Source organism: Poeciliopsis prolifica, unplaced genomic scaffold (genome assembly GCF_027474105.1).
Source record: "Poeciliopsis prolifica strain line A6 unplaced genomic scaffold, Auburn_PproV2 SCAFFOLD086, whole genome shotgun sequence".
NCBI lineage: Eukaryota > Metazoa > Chordata > Actinopteri > Cyprinodontiformes > Poeciliidae > Poeciliopsis > Poeciliopsis prolifica.
This window is the reverse complement of record NW_026562461.1, coordinates 1,003,677-1,021,397: the sequence shown is the minus strand read 5'-3', so window position 1 is coordinate 1,021,397 and position 17,721 is coordinate 1,003,677. Positions and strand designations below refer to the sequence as shown.

At 38.0% G+C, this 17,721-nt stretch overlaps 1 protein-coding gene across 4 annotated transcripts in view; it reads right to left on the bottom strand.

Annotated features, from left to right (window-relative positions):
- Positions 1-4,252: 4,252 nt before the first annotated feature.
- LOC129353182 (transmembrane channel-like protein 3) overlaps positions 4,253-17,721 on the bottom strand; it is a 79,465-nt gene continuing 65,996 nt past the window's right edge. For all 4 annotated transcript variants that reach the window (XM_055022418.1, XM_055022416.1, XM_055022417.1 and 1 more), the window contains 6 exons: positions 15,649-15,759; positions 14,644-14,769; positions 14,337-14,415; positions 8,959-9,001; positions 8,584-8,857; positions 4,253-5,507 (listed from right to left, as the gene is read on the bottom strand). In XM_055022418.1, coding sequence (XP_054878393.1) covers positions 4,538-5,507; positions 8,584-8,857; positions 8,959-9,001; positions 14,337-14,415; positions 14,644-14,769; positions 15,649-15,759 — 1,603 coding nt within the window. In that variant the 3' untranslated portion in view covers positions 4,253-4,537. The remainder of the gene's footprint in view (positions 5,508-8,583; positions 8,858-8,958; positions 9,002-14,336; positions 14,416-14,643; positions 14,770-15,648; positions 15,760-17,721) is intronic.

The following is a 17,721-nucleotide window of genomic DNA, read 5'->3' as shown; positions in this document are numbered from 1 at the left end:
GAATCATCCATTCTTTCCTCCCCTTACCCTATAACCTTGGGGAATAAAGAACAACTGTTTCCAAATTCAACACATACACAGTATGTGTTGGAACATTGTGTTTGGTGACTGACTTTTATTTCTACCAGGCTTCGTGAGAATAGTTGGAAAAAGAGCAATTCTCTTGGCGTTTAAAATAACACAAAAGAGCGACAGAAGACCTCCTTTATTTATTTATTTTACAATTTCTTGAACAACAGCTGCCAATTAAACTGAATGTTACAACATTGACATGGTTATATAAGTTGTTTTAACCGAGAAATCGATCAGAAGCGACGTGAAAATGATCAGATCCGCGTCTTTCTTTCACCTCTCTGGCTGCAATGCGCGCTCCCGACGCAGAGGGAACAGATTTTTACAGGGGAACCGAATTTCGCACAAGACCTCGACGGAAAACGGAGCAACAAACTAGATGTGAATCAGCGCCGAATTCACCCTGAACAGTGAAAAATCCAGAAATGATATGAAGGCAGATCAGGTGAAACTGATGAAGCGGACCAGCAGCTGAATGGCATGATCAGTGAAGAAAGGATAATAGCCTACTAATCAAAAGAAACTAAATGCACGAAGAAAAAACATGCAAGAATAAAGTAAGAAGCTTTATTCTTGCATAAATACCTAGGATTAAACCTGTGGCAAGGCCTTTTGAGCAATAATTAAAACAGGGGACTTGGTGTATGGCAAGAACAAACAGACAGTATTTTCAGATTAAAGCTAATAGTGTTGAAGTGCCATGGGTATGTTGAGAACACATTTAGTAGAAATGTATTTAACTGACCATAACAATAAGAAATGTATCATTTATTTATGGTTATAATTAGATTTTATTTAATATATTTATTTCTTCAATATTATTTTTCATGTCAGTGTTACTGTCATGATGCTGTTAAGTGACACCACCACACCTTTAATTTGACTCGTTAGGGTTGATTAAGAACCAGCTTTATTCTTTATTATTTCTGTACAGTAAAACTATTAATATATAGTCTACAACTATTAGTCAATAGACAAAAAAGGTTGAGAAACACTGGTCTACTGACCAGTTACCTGTAGGCCAGTCACCTAAATTCATCTCATCATCTCCATCATCGTCAGCTGAGACGCCATAGCAGTCCACTCACAAACCAGTTTTATAGCCACCCAAGATTAGCAATGTTTTGTCGATTCTGCTCTGTGAACTTCTCATTTCAGTCCCTCCAAACACAATCTCCTTCCGCTGTCATCCACCGGGCATCCAGAATCTCCTCCTCTCTGATGCTGGAAACTACAAACTAACTTAGCGTGGCTACCTTAGCTCAATCAGCATCGGCGGTGTTTGGTCAAGCTCGGTAAACGAGAGACCTCGTTATACAAATATTTATAAATGAATAAATATTTATCAATATTATAAACTACATTGGCAATAAATGTGTTCATCAAACAATTCACATCTTTAATATCTAAATAATTAAATGTTGAAACCCATATTTACTGTTACAAAGTGCATTCTGAGTTATGTAAATTCTTTACTGTCCTTTACAGAGCTTTTGAAAGAGCATACATCTATTTATCAGAAAGAAAAGTTAGTGGGCAGGTCTAATACAACTTACATCCAAGGTGATTGGTCCACATTTGAGTTGGAGCTCATGTCAACCAATCGGATTTTGGAACCTACTCATTAAGTAACAGTGAAAATGTACAGGATTTATTATGGAAAACTGTAGCAAATCTAAAATTTAATGCATTTTCATTCTTTGTCAGCTTTATAATCATATGTAAAAGTTTATTTAAAAACATTTTTATTAGAAAGTGGCACTTTTGGTCCTTAATTCATATGATTAGTCTCTGACATACATTTAATTTTGTGGTCCTCAAAGGAAAGTCTTTTTCACAACCCTGTCGTTATTCATAATGCTAAAACTATCTTAAACTGAAAGTGAAAATAAATACTGGCTCTGAAAATTATGATTTTGGCAGAAAATTAACATGAAGTTATAAATATAATACATGTGTATGTGATATTTTGAAAGTCAAAGAAAAATTGACAGTAAAAGATTAACTCTGACCGGGGTGGTGGTCCCCCTGCTCAAAAAGGGGGACTGGAGAGTGTGCTCCAATTATAGAGGGATCACACTCTTAAGACTCCCTGGCAAGGTCTATTCAGGGGTCCTGGAGAGGAGGGTCCGTTGGATAGTCGAAGCTCAGATTCTGGAAGATCAGTGTGGTTTTCGTCCTAGTCTTGGAATACTGGACCAGCTCTAGCAGGGTCCTCGAGGGTGCATGGAAGTTCGCCCAACTGGTCTACATGGGTTTTGTGGACTTGGACTTCGACCGTGTCCCTCAGGGTGCCTTGTGGGGGGTTTTCTGGGAGTATGGGATTCCGGGCCCTTTGATATGGGCTGTCAGGTTCCTGTATGACCGGTGTCAGAGTCTGGTCCGCATTGCCGGCAATAAGTCGGGCTCGTTTCTGGTGAGAGTTGGACTCCACCAGGGCTGCCCTTTGTCACCGATTCTGTTCATTACTTTTATGGACAGAATTCCTAGGGGCAGCCAAACTGTTGAGGGGATCCGTTTTGGTGGCCTTAGGATTGCATCTTTGCTTTTTCTTGATGATGTGGTTCTATTGGCTTCGTCGGGACGTGATCTGCACCTCTTCCTGGAGCTGCAGATGTCCTGGCCCAAGTGGAGGAGTTCAAGTATCTTAGGATCTTGTTCATGAATGAGGAAAGAAGAGAGCGGGAGAGTGACAGGTCGACTGACGCAGGTACTGCCATGAAGTGGGCGCTGTGTCGGTCCGTTGTGGTGAAGAGAGAGCTGAGCCAAAAAGCGATCTATGTTCCCATCCTTTTCTATGGTCATGAGATTTGGGTCATGACTGAAAGAACGAGACCGCAGATCCAAGCGGCTGAAATGGGTTTCTTCTGTAGGGTGACTGGGCTCTCCCTTAGAGATAGGGTGAGAAGCTCGGTCATCCAGGAAGGACTCGGAGTAGAGCCGCTGCTCCTCCACATCTAGAGGAGCCAGTTGAGGAGGCTCAGGGACCTGTTTAGGATGCCTTCTGGACGCCTGTCTGGGGAGGTGTTTTGGGCACGTCCCACGGGTAGGAGGTCCCCGGGAAGACCCAGGACACCCTGGGAGAACTATGTTTCTGAGCTGGTCTGGGAGCGCCTTGGGATTCCCCCGGAAGAGCTGGAAGAAGTGGCTGGGGAGAGGGAAGTCTGGGCCTCCCTTCTTAAGCTGCTACCCCCGCGACCCGACCCCGGATAAGCGGCAGACGATGGACGGATGGACAATATATGTTAAAGACTGTGAATTCAGATGGGTTTGTCCTTCACCAGCTATTCCTGCCATAGACATGTCTAGGTTTCCCTCCCCCACCTCAGCGTAACTTATGTTTTCTAACAATCATGACAATTTTTTAATTCTAGAACTCTAGTTCTACCGTCACTAAAGTCATGAATGAGGAAAGAAGAGAGCGGGAGAGTGACAGGTCTGACAGTCATATTCCAGGCTGAGAGGTAGTCATCCCTCTCAGCCTGGAATAAGCTGAATTGTTGGATAATAAGCATTGTCCAACATGCTTATTCCAGGTGGGGTTGTGAGGGGTGCTGGTGCCCAGCAGTCAATGGACTCTTGCAGTCCTTTGCAAGAGTCCGGAAGCTACGGACTTCTCAGCTTCCGGACTAAGAAGCTAAGAAGTCCGTGGCTTCTTAGCTATGGACTTCATAGCTAAGCTCATGCGTAAAATGAGCTTTTTGCAATTATGATTAGCTAGTTACTTTATGGGTAGTAAAACAGGCAACAATTACATGTAGCCTAAACTTATGATAACCTTATTTTCACACTCATAACAAATGTAGATTTTGATAAAGTCTTTTAAACTACACTTTTGAATGAAAAAAAGTAAAACATTTTCTTTTCAGTACATTAATATGCTCTGACCACATTAAAATAATGAAAACGAGCCTTAAAACGAGACATTTTTTGTTCTCCATCCTCTCCTTTACTCAGGAATAATCTGAGTCAGTTAAATAACTATTAGGAAGCGCATAGCTATTTCAGAAGTAATAGTAGTCCACTTTCATCTCGAACTGCCTTAGTTTGCTTAATGTATGGTAAGGTATTTTAGAAACCTTCCCCCACTAAAATGGAGGAAATATTTTATTCACTTTAAACTGATACATTAAAATCTCAAAATCTCTAAAAGCTTTGAAAAAATTCCATAAATCAAAAATTTGAAATACACTCACCAAAGAAGACACTGATTTTATTTTCTCAATAGAAAGGAGTTGTCATATTTAACAGAACTTAAGATTTTTACAGCAAGCTCAAACAAAACCTGTTACTTCACCTTGTTGTAAGTAACCCATGTAATTGTATGTTACAGATCTTTTATGCGCATACCAACCAATAGAGATTTCTATTTATTTTTTTACTATTTGTAATTGCAGATTAACAAGTAGGATATACCGGTACATACTAATTAACAAACACAAATTCAATTTGACAAAAAAAAGTGTTACACATTGGAACAGATCAAGTCATTTGATTCTGTGCAGTTCAGATCAAAGTTTGTCTTGTGTTTCTTTTTGGACACCTTTTCTTGCCTGACATCAGATCTGACGTGGCGCTCTTTGCTGTGGATGACCTGAATATATTGATCAGTGCTGCTGTTTTGTTGGTCACTGCTGGAGGCTATGGAGGCAGAGTCAGATTCAGTAAGATGAGTTTCAAGCTGACCCTTTAACTTGGGCTTTAATTGAGACCCCATGTGTCTGGCTCTGGTGGGGGACTGATATTGTCTCCTTGGAGAATGGACAGGATGCCTTTGTGTGTGAAAAGATTCTTTTTCTTTTATACTGGTCTGAGACGGAGATGGTAAGTTGAAATGTCCCCAGTCAATTCCTTCTTTACCAGCTTCCTCTTCATCATCTTCTTGCATCTCATACCCTGCTCTCTGACTTTCTCTAAAACTATCTAACCGTTCACCAATATAAAAGTGCGCTTGATGGTGGTGGTCAGGCAGTGAACAAGGTCGAAGGCTTTTGCCTAAAGAAGTCCTTTTCCTGTCTTTTCCAGTTTCTTCCTCCTCTTTGATGAGCTGCTGTGCTGTGTGGGAGCGGGGGGGTTGTTGTTGGTGAATGGTGCGAGGTGTGTAGTGTTTTATGTTGCGCGGGTATAGCTCTAGGATCTCTGTGGGCTCCTCCAGAAGATAGTGCCTTGGGATTCGTGTGGTTGAGCACAGTAGCTTCTTACGGGGCCTGTGCTCATTGACAAACACATAGCGGGTAGTGGGACCACGGTGCCTCCCATAATTTTGCGCAGCAATGATTCCGGCAGCCTCAACAGGGTGTAGAGAACGAATGGTTTTCCTGTACAATGGGTCAGTGTGGATTGCATTAGAAAGGCCAGATGGTGGATTATATGCCATGTGGTGGCAAGATTTGGATCTGCAGGAACCACTTCGGCCACCAATGAAATGTCGAGGTCTATTATGAAGGAAAGGGGGGAAATAACATTAATCAGCTTGTGCAGTAATTATGTTATATGTATTTAAACTTTCCCAAGTTGCTAGAGCAGACAATGAGCCAACTGCAAGCCAGAATATGTCTAATATATATGTTTGTTCACAAAGATAGTTTTTACCCGGAAGCAATAACAAAACTAAATGCAATCAAAAACTAACCATCAATCATCATGAATGATGTGTATCAGCTATTTTTTATTTATTTATTTATTTTTTTACATCGTGTGTAAACTGTGAGATAGTTTGTTAAGCGTATGCACTGACTGATGGCACTTTTAAAATAAAGACTTTATCTTTTATCTTTATATATGCACTCTCATGTCTCTCAATGCACTCATGCACTCAATGCAAACCTCTGAAAGCTTACTGTCAGCATATAACAGTGTATATATATATTTATATATATATATAAATCGTCAGTCTTTAGGATGTTTTCACATGAATAGCCTGGTAGACTCGGTTCAGTTGTAATTTTGGGGACCGACATTTGTAAAACTTTTAGCTGCTATGGTTTGCATTCACACTGCATTGCATCAAACGAACCAAACTAACTAAAAAACCTGTTCCTGCCATCACCTGTGGGTGCGCTGCACCAAGAACTACTGAAGAAATTGACACAAAACCTCTGAAGAAGACCAGCGCAATTTCCTTCTCTACAAAACGTAAACAAAAATGAAGTGGTGTCAGATTTTAGCAGTTGTAAGATTTCTCCATTCATGTACATTACTGGTTTGGATATTATTAGCTGCTAAAGCTAGCAACAATCCTGCAGGCGCCTTTACTGACGCAGTGAGTCATGTCCACAAAACCAAACTGCTCCCATGTGGGATGAGCAAGAATCTGTCAAAAATGATTGTAGTGTCCTTATTGTTTTACCCAATTTCTATAAACTTGGCTTAAAGCTGCGGAAATTTCTTAACTTTTGATATATGTGAAATATGTATTAGTCCACTTCATTACTTAGTGGAACTATTCAACTACTGGATGTACAGTGCATGCTCATTAGTCTGCACTGGGCTACAGAAGCCTAATTGTGACATATCACTGCAGAGGTAGAAGAAAAAAATGGAAAACATGAAAATGAAAACAAACACAAAAACTTAAGTTTTGCATTTGCCAGCATGCAGTGCCAGCATTAAGACGGGAAGTATCTTGCCATTTGGTGCAGGCCTAAACTATATGCATGCACTGTTATCACAGGTAGTTTTCTCTGACTGCCTTCACCTAACAATAAATGAAGAACAGAAAATTATATCATCAAAAGAATTATATGATTATGCTGCAAGGTGTGTAAGGGGGGAGGTCATTTTCTAAACATACTTGCCAACTTGCTTGTTGGCATCATGAAACTAGATTAACCTGGGTTAAGTAAAATAACATGTGACCCCAATCCATCAGTCAGCCGCTCTGTCCTGTGTAGAAGTAAATATAAGGTTGTTTATATATATGAAAATTCAATCAATTACAATTGAAAGACAATTTATTTGACTCAATTATGTTCATTATTATAAAGAAGTTCTGAAATATTTTGTTTTCCAAATAAATAATATCTTTGCCACTTTGGTACAAGCACAGTGACAAACGTTCAGGGATTGAAAATAGTGGAGGTCGAGCAAACATCATACGACCCAGCTTTCCACCAGCATTTAAACGCACCACTTACGCACAAATCAGAAGCTGTTGGAAGTGTGAAATGTTGGAAGTGTGAAATGAATCAAACATCTTTGTGCATTCATAACCGGATCTGTGCATAAATGCCGTTTTGTCTGTGTGTATCAGGCGACTTGTACGTTCTTTCTCAACATTTGTAGGCGTAAAAGAACGTTTGAATTTGTAATTATTAGTTTTGTGAGATTGTAGTTAAACAATTTAGGTGTAGAAATTGTATTTGTGTGTGTACTTTTATTTTGTATTTATGATTTTGTCATATTTGCTAATGCATTTCAACACATACACATGTACCTGGGTACAAGTACGCGGAATTTGAAATTGATCGGAATGTAGAAATCACAAGAGGTGATGAAGATGAGGAGGACCAAACAGAGGAAGAGGACAGAGTCGGCTGTAGGAGCTGGTGTTTTGCTGCTGCTGTTTTCAGCTTCTTAAATCGAATTAGGATTACGTAAATCTATTACGTAAGTAACAAAATTACACCAATTACACCAAAACTCATAATTTTGAAGTAATTATGAGTTTCGGTGTGTCACAAACAGCAACTTTTTAGGTAATAAAAAAATGACAGCATATTTAGTCCAATGTGTTGAACTAGTCCTGGATTCTTTTAAAACAAGGTGGTGGTAATAATGTCTGCAGAATGAAATGGCAGGATGAATTGTACTGCAAACCTCAGTAGGAATTTAAAAAATAGCACAAGAGGAGTGTTACATTCTGCTTAATTATATACATTTTTCAGTTATATAAAGAGAATGTACCAAGCTGGTCTCTGGCTGTGAAATTAGCCAGTTTGGGTGTGACTTTGTTGATTTATATAAAATAGTTCTTTCTTTTGGGTGTTTTTTTTTTTATTAACAACCAAGCTTGGTTTTTACTTTTTTCTATGTGAGATTACGGTAATGCAATAAAAACTGAATTTATTTTAGGGCAGTTGACATATTCTTAACACGATGCCATTAATTTTGAAATGAATTGAACTGATGTAAATCTCCCTTTCCCAAAATAAAAACATTCAAAAGTTTTGGAAACAAGTAATTCTTATTCTTTGTAGCACTTCTTTAACAGCAAATGAAATACATTTCTGAATTCTTTGTAAAAGTATCTATATCTCTTGAACTTTAGGATTATAACTGCATGTCACAATTTTCTAAATTTTAATCCATAAAAAGCTTTAAAAAGTGTCTTGCTTCAATTTCTGCACTACTTTGTGTGGATCATTAACATAAAATCAATTAAAATTTGTGTTTTTTCTGTAACATGTAAAATGATAGAGGTATGAATACTTTTACAAGACATTGTACAGTTGTGGACTTTGTTCTAATTTGCTGAATATTCTAGCAAAACTATCATGAAGTGTTGAATACCTGTTGGATATGGGTTCCACCTGGTGTTTGGGTAGTACGATCACACCTGGACTTCTGACAAATCCAGACACTCTTTCTTCATTCAGGTCAGCTCCAGAAGCTGATTGGCTGATGGTACGGACACTGTTACTACGATTAATAGGAGACTGAATGTTTGAAACGCTGCCATTTTGCTGGGGAGATGAGGTGTGTATGGAACCTTCCTGGCTTGGGATGTCATTTTCCTGCTGATCTGGGTTTTTGTCAGCTGAGGCCTCTGGGACTTGCAGCCTTGCTGTAACGATAGCAGTGGAAACACAATCACAACATTAGTTTTATCAGAACAAACCCCACAAAACTAAAAATACTCCAAAAAACAAAACAAAAAAATACTACCTGCAGCCATCTGAAACACTTTTTTCTTGTCCTCTGTCCGCTCCTAAAAAAGATGGGAGGGGGAAAATCCAACCAAAGAAAGAAAGTAATTCAACAATTGATTTAGTCTTAAGAACAGCACAATGCACTGGCTATGTGTCTTTTTTCAAAGACTGGTTAAGAAGAGATTAAAATTTAAATCCAAAAGCACTTTATTGTTTCTAAAGGGGAAATAAATATTAACTCATATTAATCCAAATTCTTCAAAGAGTTTTTGTAGATTAGGGCAGCTCAAGACTTGTCTTCGAGAGCGGCCATCCTGCAACTTTCAGATGCTTCCCTGCTCCAACACACCTCAATCAAATGAACAACTTGTTATCAGATCTGTTCAGAGCTGATCCTGGTCTGTTGGCATGAAGATGCCTGGCCCGGGGTCTTTCTGCATGGAGTTTGCGTGTTTGCATGCATGGGTTCTCTCCAGGAACTCCAGCTTCCTCCCACAGTCCAAAAACATCAGGTTAAATGGACTCTCTAAATTCTCCCTAGATGTGTGTGAGTGTGTGCATGGTTGTTTGCCCTTTCTGTCTCTGTGTTGCCCTGCAACAGACCTGTCCAGGGGTCTCGCAGCCCACTACAAAAATGTAATAATCTAAAATAAAAATAAAATATCTTAAAAGCTTACTCTTTACTATAAAACTTAAACTTAGGACAACTTTCTAAAAGTAATCAAACTCATCAGCACCAAGTAACCCGTAATTTGGAGTTATGAGTGAGCAAGACGCAACTGCAAAACCAGCAGAAAACTCGGCATCATTCGGCAGCTCTCGTTGAACGCACATGCGCAGTTGGCCACTGAAGACTGACGACGTGTTTGAAAGAAGCGCCGAACTGTCAACAATACGGCGATTCCTGCAGCCAAGTTTTGTCATGGTAAGTTCCACTGGTTTTTAGCAAACTTATATTCATTATCTCGGCCGTATAATTCATCCGTAAGTCCAGGTTTTGAGGTTAACTTCATGTGTAATGATTTAGCGATGATTTTCCTGGGACTAACGTCAATCGAAAATATCATGTTTATTTAGTAGCAACAAGATGGAGCGGCAGAGAAAAAAGCTGTCCGGGGTGCAAAACAAAAAAAAGGAAAAGGGATAAAGATAAAGATGTTGGCCGGATAAAAAAAAAGCATTTCGGTGTGGTTGAAAGTTAGTAGGCAAGCTACGTTAGCTAGGGTTAGGGGAATCCTAACCCTAACATTAATGTCTGTATTCTATTGGGTAATCTGTGTCACACGTGTGAGTGTGTATGAGTTTCCATCCATCCATCCATCCATCCATCCATCCATCCATCCATCCATCCATCCATCCATCCATCCATCCATCCATCCATCCATCCATCCATCCATCCATCCATCCATCCATCCAATCTTTACGTTAAGACAAACTTAGATAAAGATCCAAACTGAAACAAATGGCCACTCTAAAAGTTTTACATGAATTGTATAGGGAGGATCTTAAAGAAAGACAGACTGAGACTTCCTTAACTCTCTTTTAGACAGGGAGTCTGTCTGCCAGACAATTAACAATTCCTTAGCATGGTTCAAAAGTTCACTAGGATCTTAAAACTTTTTATAAATAATTTTATCTATATTAGAATTAAATATATTTCTTTAAGCATTAAAATGCATGTTTTGAATTAGTTACTTCTTAGATCCAAACTTATAGTCATTATTTAGCATTACGTTTTGTGCAAGCTTGGTTAAAAATACAAACTACTTTCTTGTGGAATCATTTGAGGCAGAAAACTAAAACAGACAGAGGTCGTAAATTTAGCTCAGGGACAGTTGCAGGAGACGCCTGGTACGGCAGAGACCCAGTTTGACAATCCATATATCTGCCTTTGGGGCTCTTTAGCAGGAGGTAATAAAATCAATGGGAAGGCCCATGAGGGAAAAACACACCTCCTAATGCATATATTTAAATGAGGAGAATACACATTATTATAAAATGGTTTGTTTTACAGCAGAAGTCCGAATCTCTTTGTACTGAGTGAGAGTTTCCCAAAAGATGCATCTTTTGTTTGTTTCTGTTTTACTCAGTGAATTGTTTCTGTTTTGTCATGTCTTGGACTTTTGATGATCTAGGTGAGATGCTTATTGTAACATTCTTCTTGCATTGATTTTTCTCTGGATAAAATATCTGAATTCTGACGTCGTATGATTGCTCTTTCTCACTGCACATATATTGAGACGCAGGAATTCGGAAAAAGAGGAATGAATTAACGAGCTAAATCAAGATATTCCTCTTTTTAATTCTTAACACCATCCATCCATCCATCCATCCATCAAGTCAAACCAAATTATTGCTCTTAATTTTTTATTGTAGAACTTTACAAATGGCACTCCACTGTGAGCCAACCATGTTTAAGGGCAGCATTTTGTCTTCTACATACTGCATGACTTCTTATTTTGGTGGTGGGGGACCAACAGTGTCTGGCAGAACCTGCTACTAGATATTCTTTGGATTTGATGTAGTATTTTATAACTTGATAGGCTGGAAGACTATTGTCATACTCCCAGTGCAAAACAAAAAAAAAATCTACGTGGTTGTTAATCGATTTCATACAACAGGGTTGACAACAAAAAAAGTTTTAAAAAGCTTACAATAAATATGATTTCATATTCGTTGACATATGACATCAGCCTAAAAACAATGTAAATATGCTAAGAATTGTTAAATATTTACGAAAAATAACTTTTTGTGTCACGTTTTTCAACAAAATTATAAACTGTTCTGACTAATGGTGTTCAATCTCCACCTTTTGCAATACATAGGGGAACTCGACAGGGTTGCCCTCTATCCCCACTTCTATTTGCCCTTGCGCTGGAGCCCCTAGCAGTGGTTATTAGATCACAGCAAAATGTACATGGTGTAATGATTGGCGGCAAAGTCCATAAAATAGCATTATACGCAGATGATATTGTGTTATTTGTAACAAAACCCGATATCTCAATACCAGCCATCTTGTCCACTATCTATGAGTTTGGTTCCTTCTCAGGTTATAAAATCAATTTTGATAAATCGGAAGCGATGCCTCTAGGTATTGCTACTGTTCAGGACCTACCCTCTAGCTGTTCCCTGAGATGCTCCCAACAAGGCTTCACTTACCTTGGAATTAATGTGTCCCCTAACCTGTCAGATTTATGGAAGCTTAACTTATCTCCAACACTTAGCAAAATAAGGAGGGACTTAGAAAGGTGGCATGACCTTCCCTTATCATTTATGGGGCGTATAAGTTTGATTAAAATGAACATTTTTCCACGACTTTTATATCCCCTCCAAATATTACCCCTTTGGGTCTCCAAAAAAGTTACTACGGATATAGAGAGGGAATTTTCCAGGTTTATTTGGCATGGAAAGAGACCACGACAGAAAATCAGAACTTTACAGCTTCCTGTGGACAGAGGTGGCTTGGCTTTGCCAAACATTTACTATTACAATTGGGCTTGCCATTGCTCGTTATCTCTGGGAATGGCTACATGCTCATCTCAACTCAGATCCCTGCCTGGATTCGTGGGCCTCTCAGCCTGCTTCCTTGTGGAGACTCATAACTGGCGATAAGAAGAGACTATCGAGAGATATTAAACATAATCCAATTATTTATAACACAGTTAGAGTGTGGCAGAGAATTTGGAACCATGCAGGAGGTGGGCCCTGCTCATCACTCCTGACTCCCCTTACAAGAAACCAGGATTTTACCCCAGGGCTTGAGCCCAACATTTTTGACCTGTGGTATGGCAGAGGTGTGAGAGTGATCGGAGATCTTTTTGCAGAGAATCTACTCATGACATTTCAACAATTACAGTCAAAATTTGATATTCCTAAAGAACACTTTTTTGGTTTTCTCCAAATTCGCCATTTCATCAGTTCTATGAGACTATCCCAGTCTGGCTTGGCCACATGCAATGAGATAGAAAAATTCCTTGTCGACCGGAAAAATCCTAAGCATTTTATCTCTGCTTTCTATGCGGTGCTCTGCTCTCTCACCCCAGGTGGTGCTGGGGACATTGCGCGGAAATGGGAGGGAGACCTTGACACAGAATACATTGAGGATGACTGGCAAGAAGCCATTGGTGTGGTTAATTCAACCTTTATATGTAATACGCTCAGAGAGACAGTATAAAATACAACATCGTCTACATATAACACCCTTTATACTGAATAAGATGGATCGCCAACTCTCTCCCTTATGCAATAAATGTGGAAGGGAAGTTGGAACATATTATCATTATTTTTGGCAATGCAAATTAATTAAACAATTCTGGAGTGCAATCTCTAAAGAGCTGAGTGATGTGTTTCATGTTATTTTGGGGAGGTGGGAGGTGTTTTTGTTTCTCTTCCTTATCATATACTTATGTGAGATGATAGACAACACAGTGTACAATGTTATATTTCCTATGTTTGTGAAACACAAAACTAATAAAAATGTTTTTAAAAAAAGTATAAACTGTATATCTAGTAGGTTTATTGTTGGATTGATTGGTAGTGGCTTCATCCTCCACTAAAGTATTCCACAGTTTCAGCACCAAAATTAAGATTGTTATTATTTATTATTAATATTATTGCACACCCAGAGGTGGCTACTTCCTTGTGGAAGGAGGCTATATCCATTGAAAAGCTAGTTCCACTTCTACATGTTTTTTTTTAAATTAATACATTAATATAAGTTAAAATAAATATGCCCTTCAGCTATCTGATGAATTGGAAGCTCAATCAGAAGTAAATTTCAGCTTCGTTTAATGATTTAATCCCTCATGTTCTTCCCCAGTCATCATTATCTAGTGTATGTAAACTTTTGGTTTTGACTGCTGTTATGCTTGTCATAAACAATTTATCTAAATAGAAAGGAAGAATATTCTAAGCATGACTAGAGATTCCAAAATAACTACAATAATGATTAATTTCTTACTTTTTTTAAATGTTTATCGACGAGTAAGAAACTCAGAATAACTTGTCAATCAGAAAAAAAATTAAGAAATTACATGCATGGTCATTGATTACCCAAAATGATATTCTGAACAAGAATTTTAAAAACATTCGTTAACACAAACCAGATTTTGTAAATAATGACACTTTAATGCAAAGTTGGCACTTTCAATGGACTTTCAATGCAACTTTTAAAGCAACTTTGCATTAAAAGTGTCAATATTTGCTGAATGACACTTTGTGACAACAGTCATAGACATTCATAAAGACTCCATGTTTATGACAGTGTCATGTCAGTCTTATGGACACCTCATCAAAGTGTTACCAGACATTCAGTTTTTGACTGTCAATTTGCATAATTGAAACGTTTTTTTTTTTTTTTTTGCAAACTGTCAAGGTCAATATTTTAAAACTTACAGTCTGGAGCTGAATCCTCAGTTGGTTGTTAGTAAATTTTAGGGATCTGGCAATGGCTTGAAGATAATATATCAGCATACTGAAACACAAATGGTAAAAATACAAATGTGTTTTTGAAAATAGAATGTTGCAGCAAATAATATATGTATTTACATGTATAAAGAAACACACACACCCAGAAGGGAAGGCTTTCTCTGGTAAGAAAAAACATGCTTGCGTGTGCGTGTCTTGTGTGTCATACATGAGACATGATGTTATTATCATATGTAGACTGTTTAATGTCTTGTTAGTGTGTGAGGCTTCTTACAATAACAGTAGTACTGCTGGCAGCACCACAACAGGACTGGTGATATAACTCATCACTTTACTGAACCAAAGTGGGAAATCTGATGCCACTGTGTCTGAGATGATGTCATAAATCTTCTCCTGGCCACTGAAACACACATTTCAGCACTTTTACCCAAATTAACTCTTTCAGAGGACTTATAAAACATGCAAGGGTAAGAGATGTCAAGTCAATTATACCTTTTCAACTGTTCCATTCAATTTAGATTTATTTACATAGCACAAATTCACAGCAAGTTTCTATCAAAGAAAACCAATTGAATCTAGTTGTCAACTAGCAACATTTCCTCCTGGAAAATCAGAAAACCACAGAAAATCCTCATACAGAGCATGCATGTAGCACAGAGAGGAAAAGCTCCTCTTTAAAGCTGCAGTTTGTAACATCTACAAAAAAATAGAGATTTTTTTACACATTTAATAAAACTATCACTTTGTTATGACTGTATGGTATAAAACAGATAATCTGTGGAAAAAATCAAGTTCCTCTGCCTTCTCACAGTGATCCCAATACTGACCACAGCAATACACAGCTCAGTCAGGAAACAACCAATCAGAGCCAAGAAGAAGAAGGTCTTAAACTGTCAATCAGAGCCCATATTGCCACTAATGGTGGCGGATAAACAATTACATAACAATAAACAAGAGAAAGAGGGCGGAGGAGCTTGATATTTTTCACAGATTATTGTTCTCATACCACAATATACATACATGATAACAATTTTAAGAAATGTGTAAAAAACAGTTTTTTTTTATTTTTTTTTATTAAAACTTACATACTGCAACTTTAACTGGAAGAAACCTCCAGGAGAACATGGCTCAGTGAGAGCAGTCATCTTCCACAACCATTCACAGGTTTTGATCACAGCAGTGCTGTGTGGTATTCTCAAAATGAAGAGTTTTGAAACAAAAAAAAATTAACTAAATATTAGACCTTGACAATAATAAAATCCTTCTGAATGTATTTTACCTGAATGGTCCACAGTGTTCTGAAGGTCTATATCGCACAATGGCAAAGATGGTGGGGAGCATACACAGAAACAGCATGAAGAGTAGCATAGCCAAGTAAAAATTATTTGATCTGAAAAAGCAAAAATAAAGTTAGCAAAGAGGAAATTGAGAAAAACTTTATAAAATTTTTATAAGCAAACATTATGTGGAAGAGAGTTGGTTATTTATTTTAAATAGGCCACCGGCAAGAACAAAGCTGACTTTAGACGTGGAGTTTAAAGTTATCTTTTTTACATATTTAAGAGTGTCTCTATATATTGACAGTATAATATGAGAGAACTAATATGTGAAAATGTCAAGCTATCCACCTCCCCCCAGTCTTAGCTGCAGGGATGAAAGTAGTTTTAAATTCCTGCCGGTACTATGATGAAAATCACCAGTGACTCATTGTGTCAACCAAAACAAAAAAAAATATATAAATATTTTCATAAAAACAGTATTGATCTTTCAACTGGGTTTGTATTACAATCTCATGGTGTTGCATTTATTAGAAGAGAGAGGAGTAAAACCCATCAAGTGCAGTTCAAGTGAACTTCTGAGAAAAGGAAAAGCCCTTGTTGAATTTAAAGCATCAGGAGCCAGGAACTGAAGGCTGAAGGAGAAACAACCTGTCCCGCTCTTTCGTTCTTACAGACAGCACTGACTGCTAAAGTTACTTATTGTTGGAGATGAGACAGTCTGTGGAATCAACTATTTCCGCAATGCCTAAAAAACCAGATTCATGTCCTTTCCCAAACCTGCTGGATCTTTTATAACAGACAAAATACTCTCTCTAACCACAGATCAGTCCAACGTTGAAACTCAAGTTGCGCATATTGGAGCTAATGATCTGACAAAACAACAAGCAGAGACTCTGAAAACAGTATTTTAAAATACTGTCTCAGAACAGAACCAAAATGGAGTAAAACTCAACTTCACGTTCATAATGACATCTATAAAGAAAGACTATGTAACTATCACTCAACACTAACACATGCAAGGGAGGCTTTCTTTGCAATTAAGACAATTAAGCCGAAACCTGGTAGTAATGATGGATTCTGTTCTGAACATTCAGAGCCACATAAATACAGTTACAAAGTCGGCCTTTTATCACTTGAAGAACATCTCCAGGATTAGAGGACTAATGTCTCAGCCAGATCTAGAGAAACTCATCCATGCATTTATCTTCTGTTGATTACTGCAACAGTGTCTTCATGATTCTACTTAAAAAATCCATATGACTTTATCATTCTTCTGAAACCTATTGGAAAACTTAAACAGAAGATTTTCTTAGTGGCCCTGTCCCAGCAGCAGGATGGGGTGATGATCTGAAATACTCTCGATCACATTTAGTTATGTTTATTGATTAGTTATTTCATTACCAGCTTCAGTTGTTCATATATGTCTGAGCATATGGCAACATTTCTTCAGTGATTCTAGTTAGGATATTTCTTTGTTTAGTCCTTCTAGTTATTCTAGCTTTATATTCCTTAGTTCTTGTGGTTTTTTTAGATCACCCTTGTTTCTGTTTGGTTCTTTCAGTTTCCCCTCCTGTCTTTGTCTCTGTAGTTCATTATGTTTTCATTTGGTCTTAATGTTACTTTATTGTAAGAACGATTTCCAGCCCCCTTGTGTTTTCTTTTCCTCATTCTCTTGTATGGATCTTCCCAGCTTCCTGTGCTACTTTCTCTCTCCCCTCCTCAACCTAGTTTTTGCTCTAACTACTCTCATCTGTGATCAATTAACTCATCAGCCCAGGTCTTCTGTCACACTCACAACTCTCTAGTATTTATTTAATCTCCTCTATTTCAGTTCAGTCCATCTTGTCACTTTGTTTTTGTTTAGTCTGCAGTTAACCTCCTGTTTCTCTATGATCTCCTCAAGTCTTCAGTTTTGGATTTGTTTTTTGGATTCTATATTCAAGAATGTGAAAAATTGTAACAAAATCTCTTTGGGTCATTTCACCTCTTTTGAATATCTGAGTATTGAGGTAAAAGGCCATAAACAAACTTTGATGCAAACTTTATACAATACTTCTTTGCTGATTTTAATA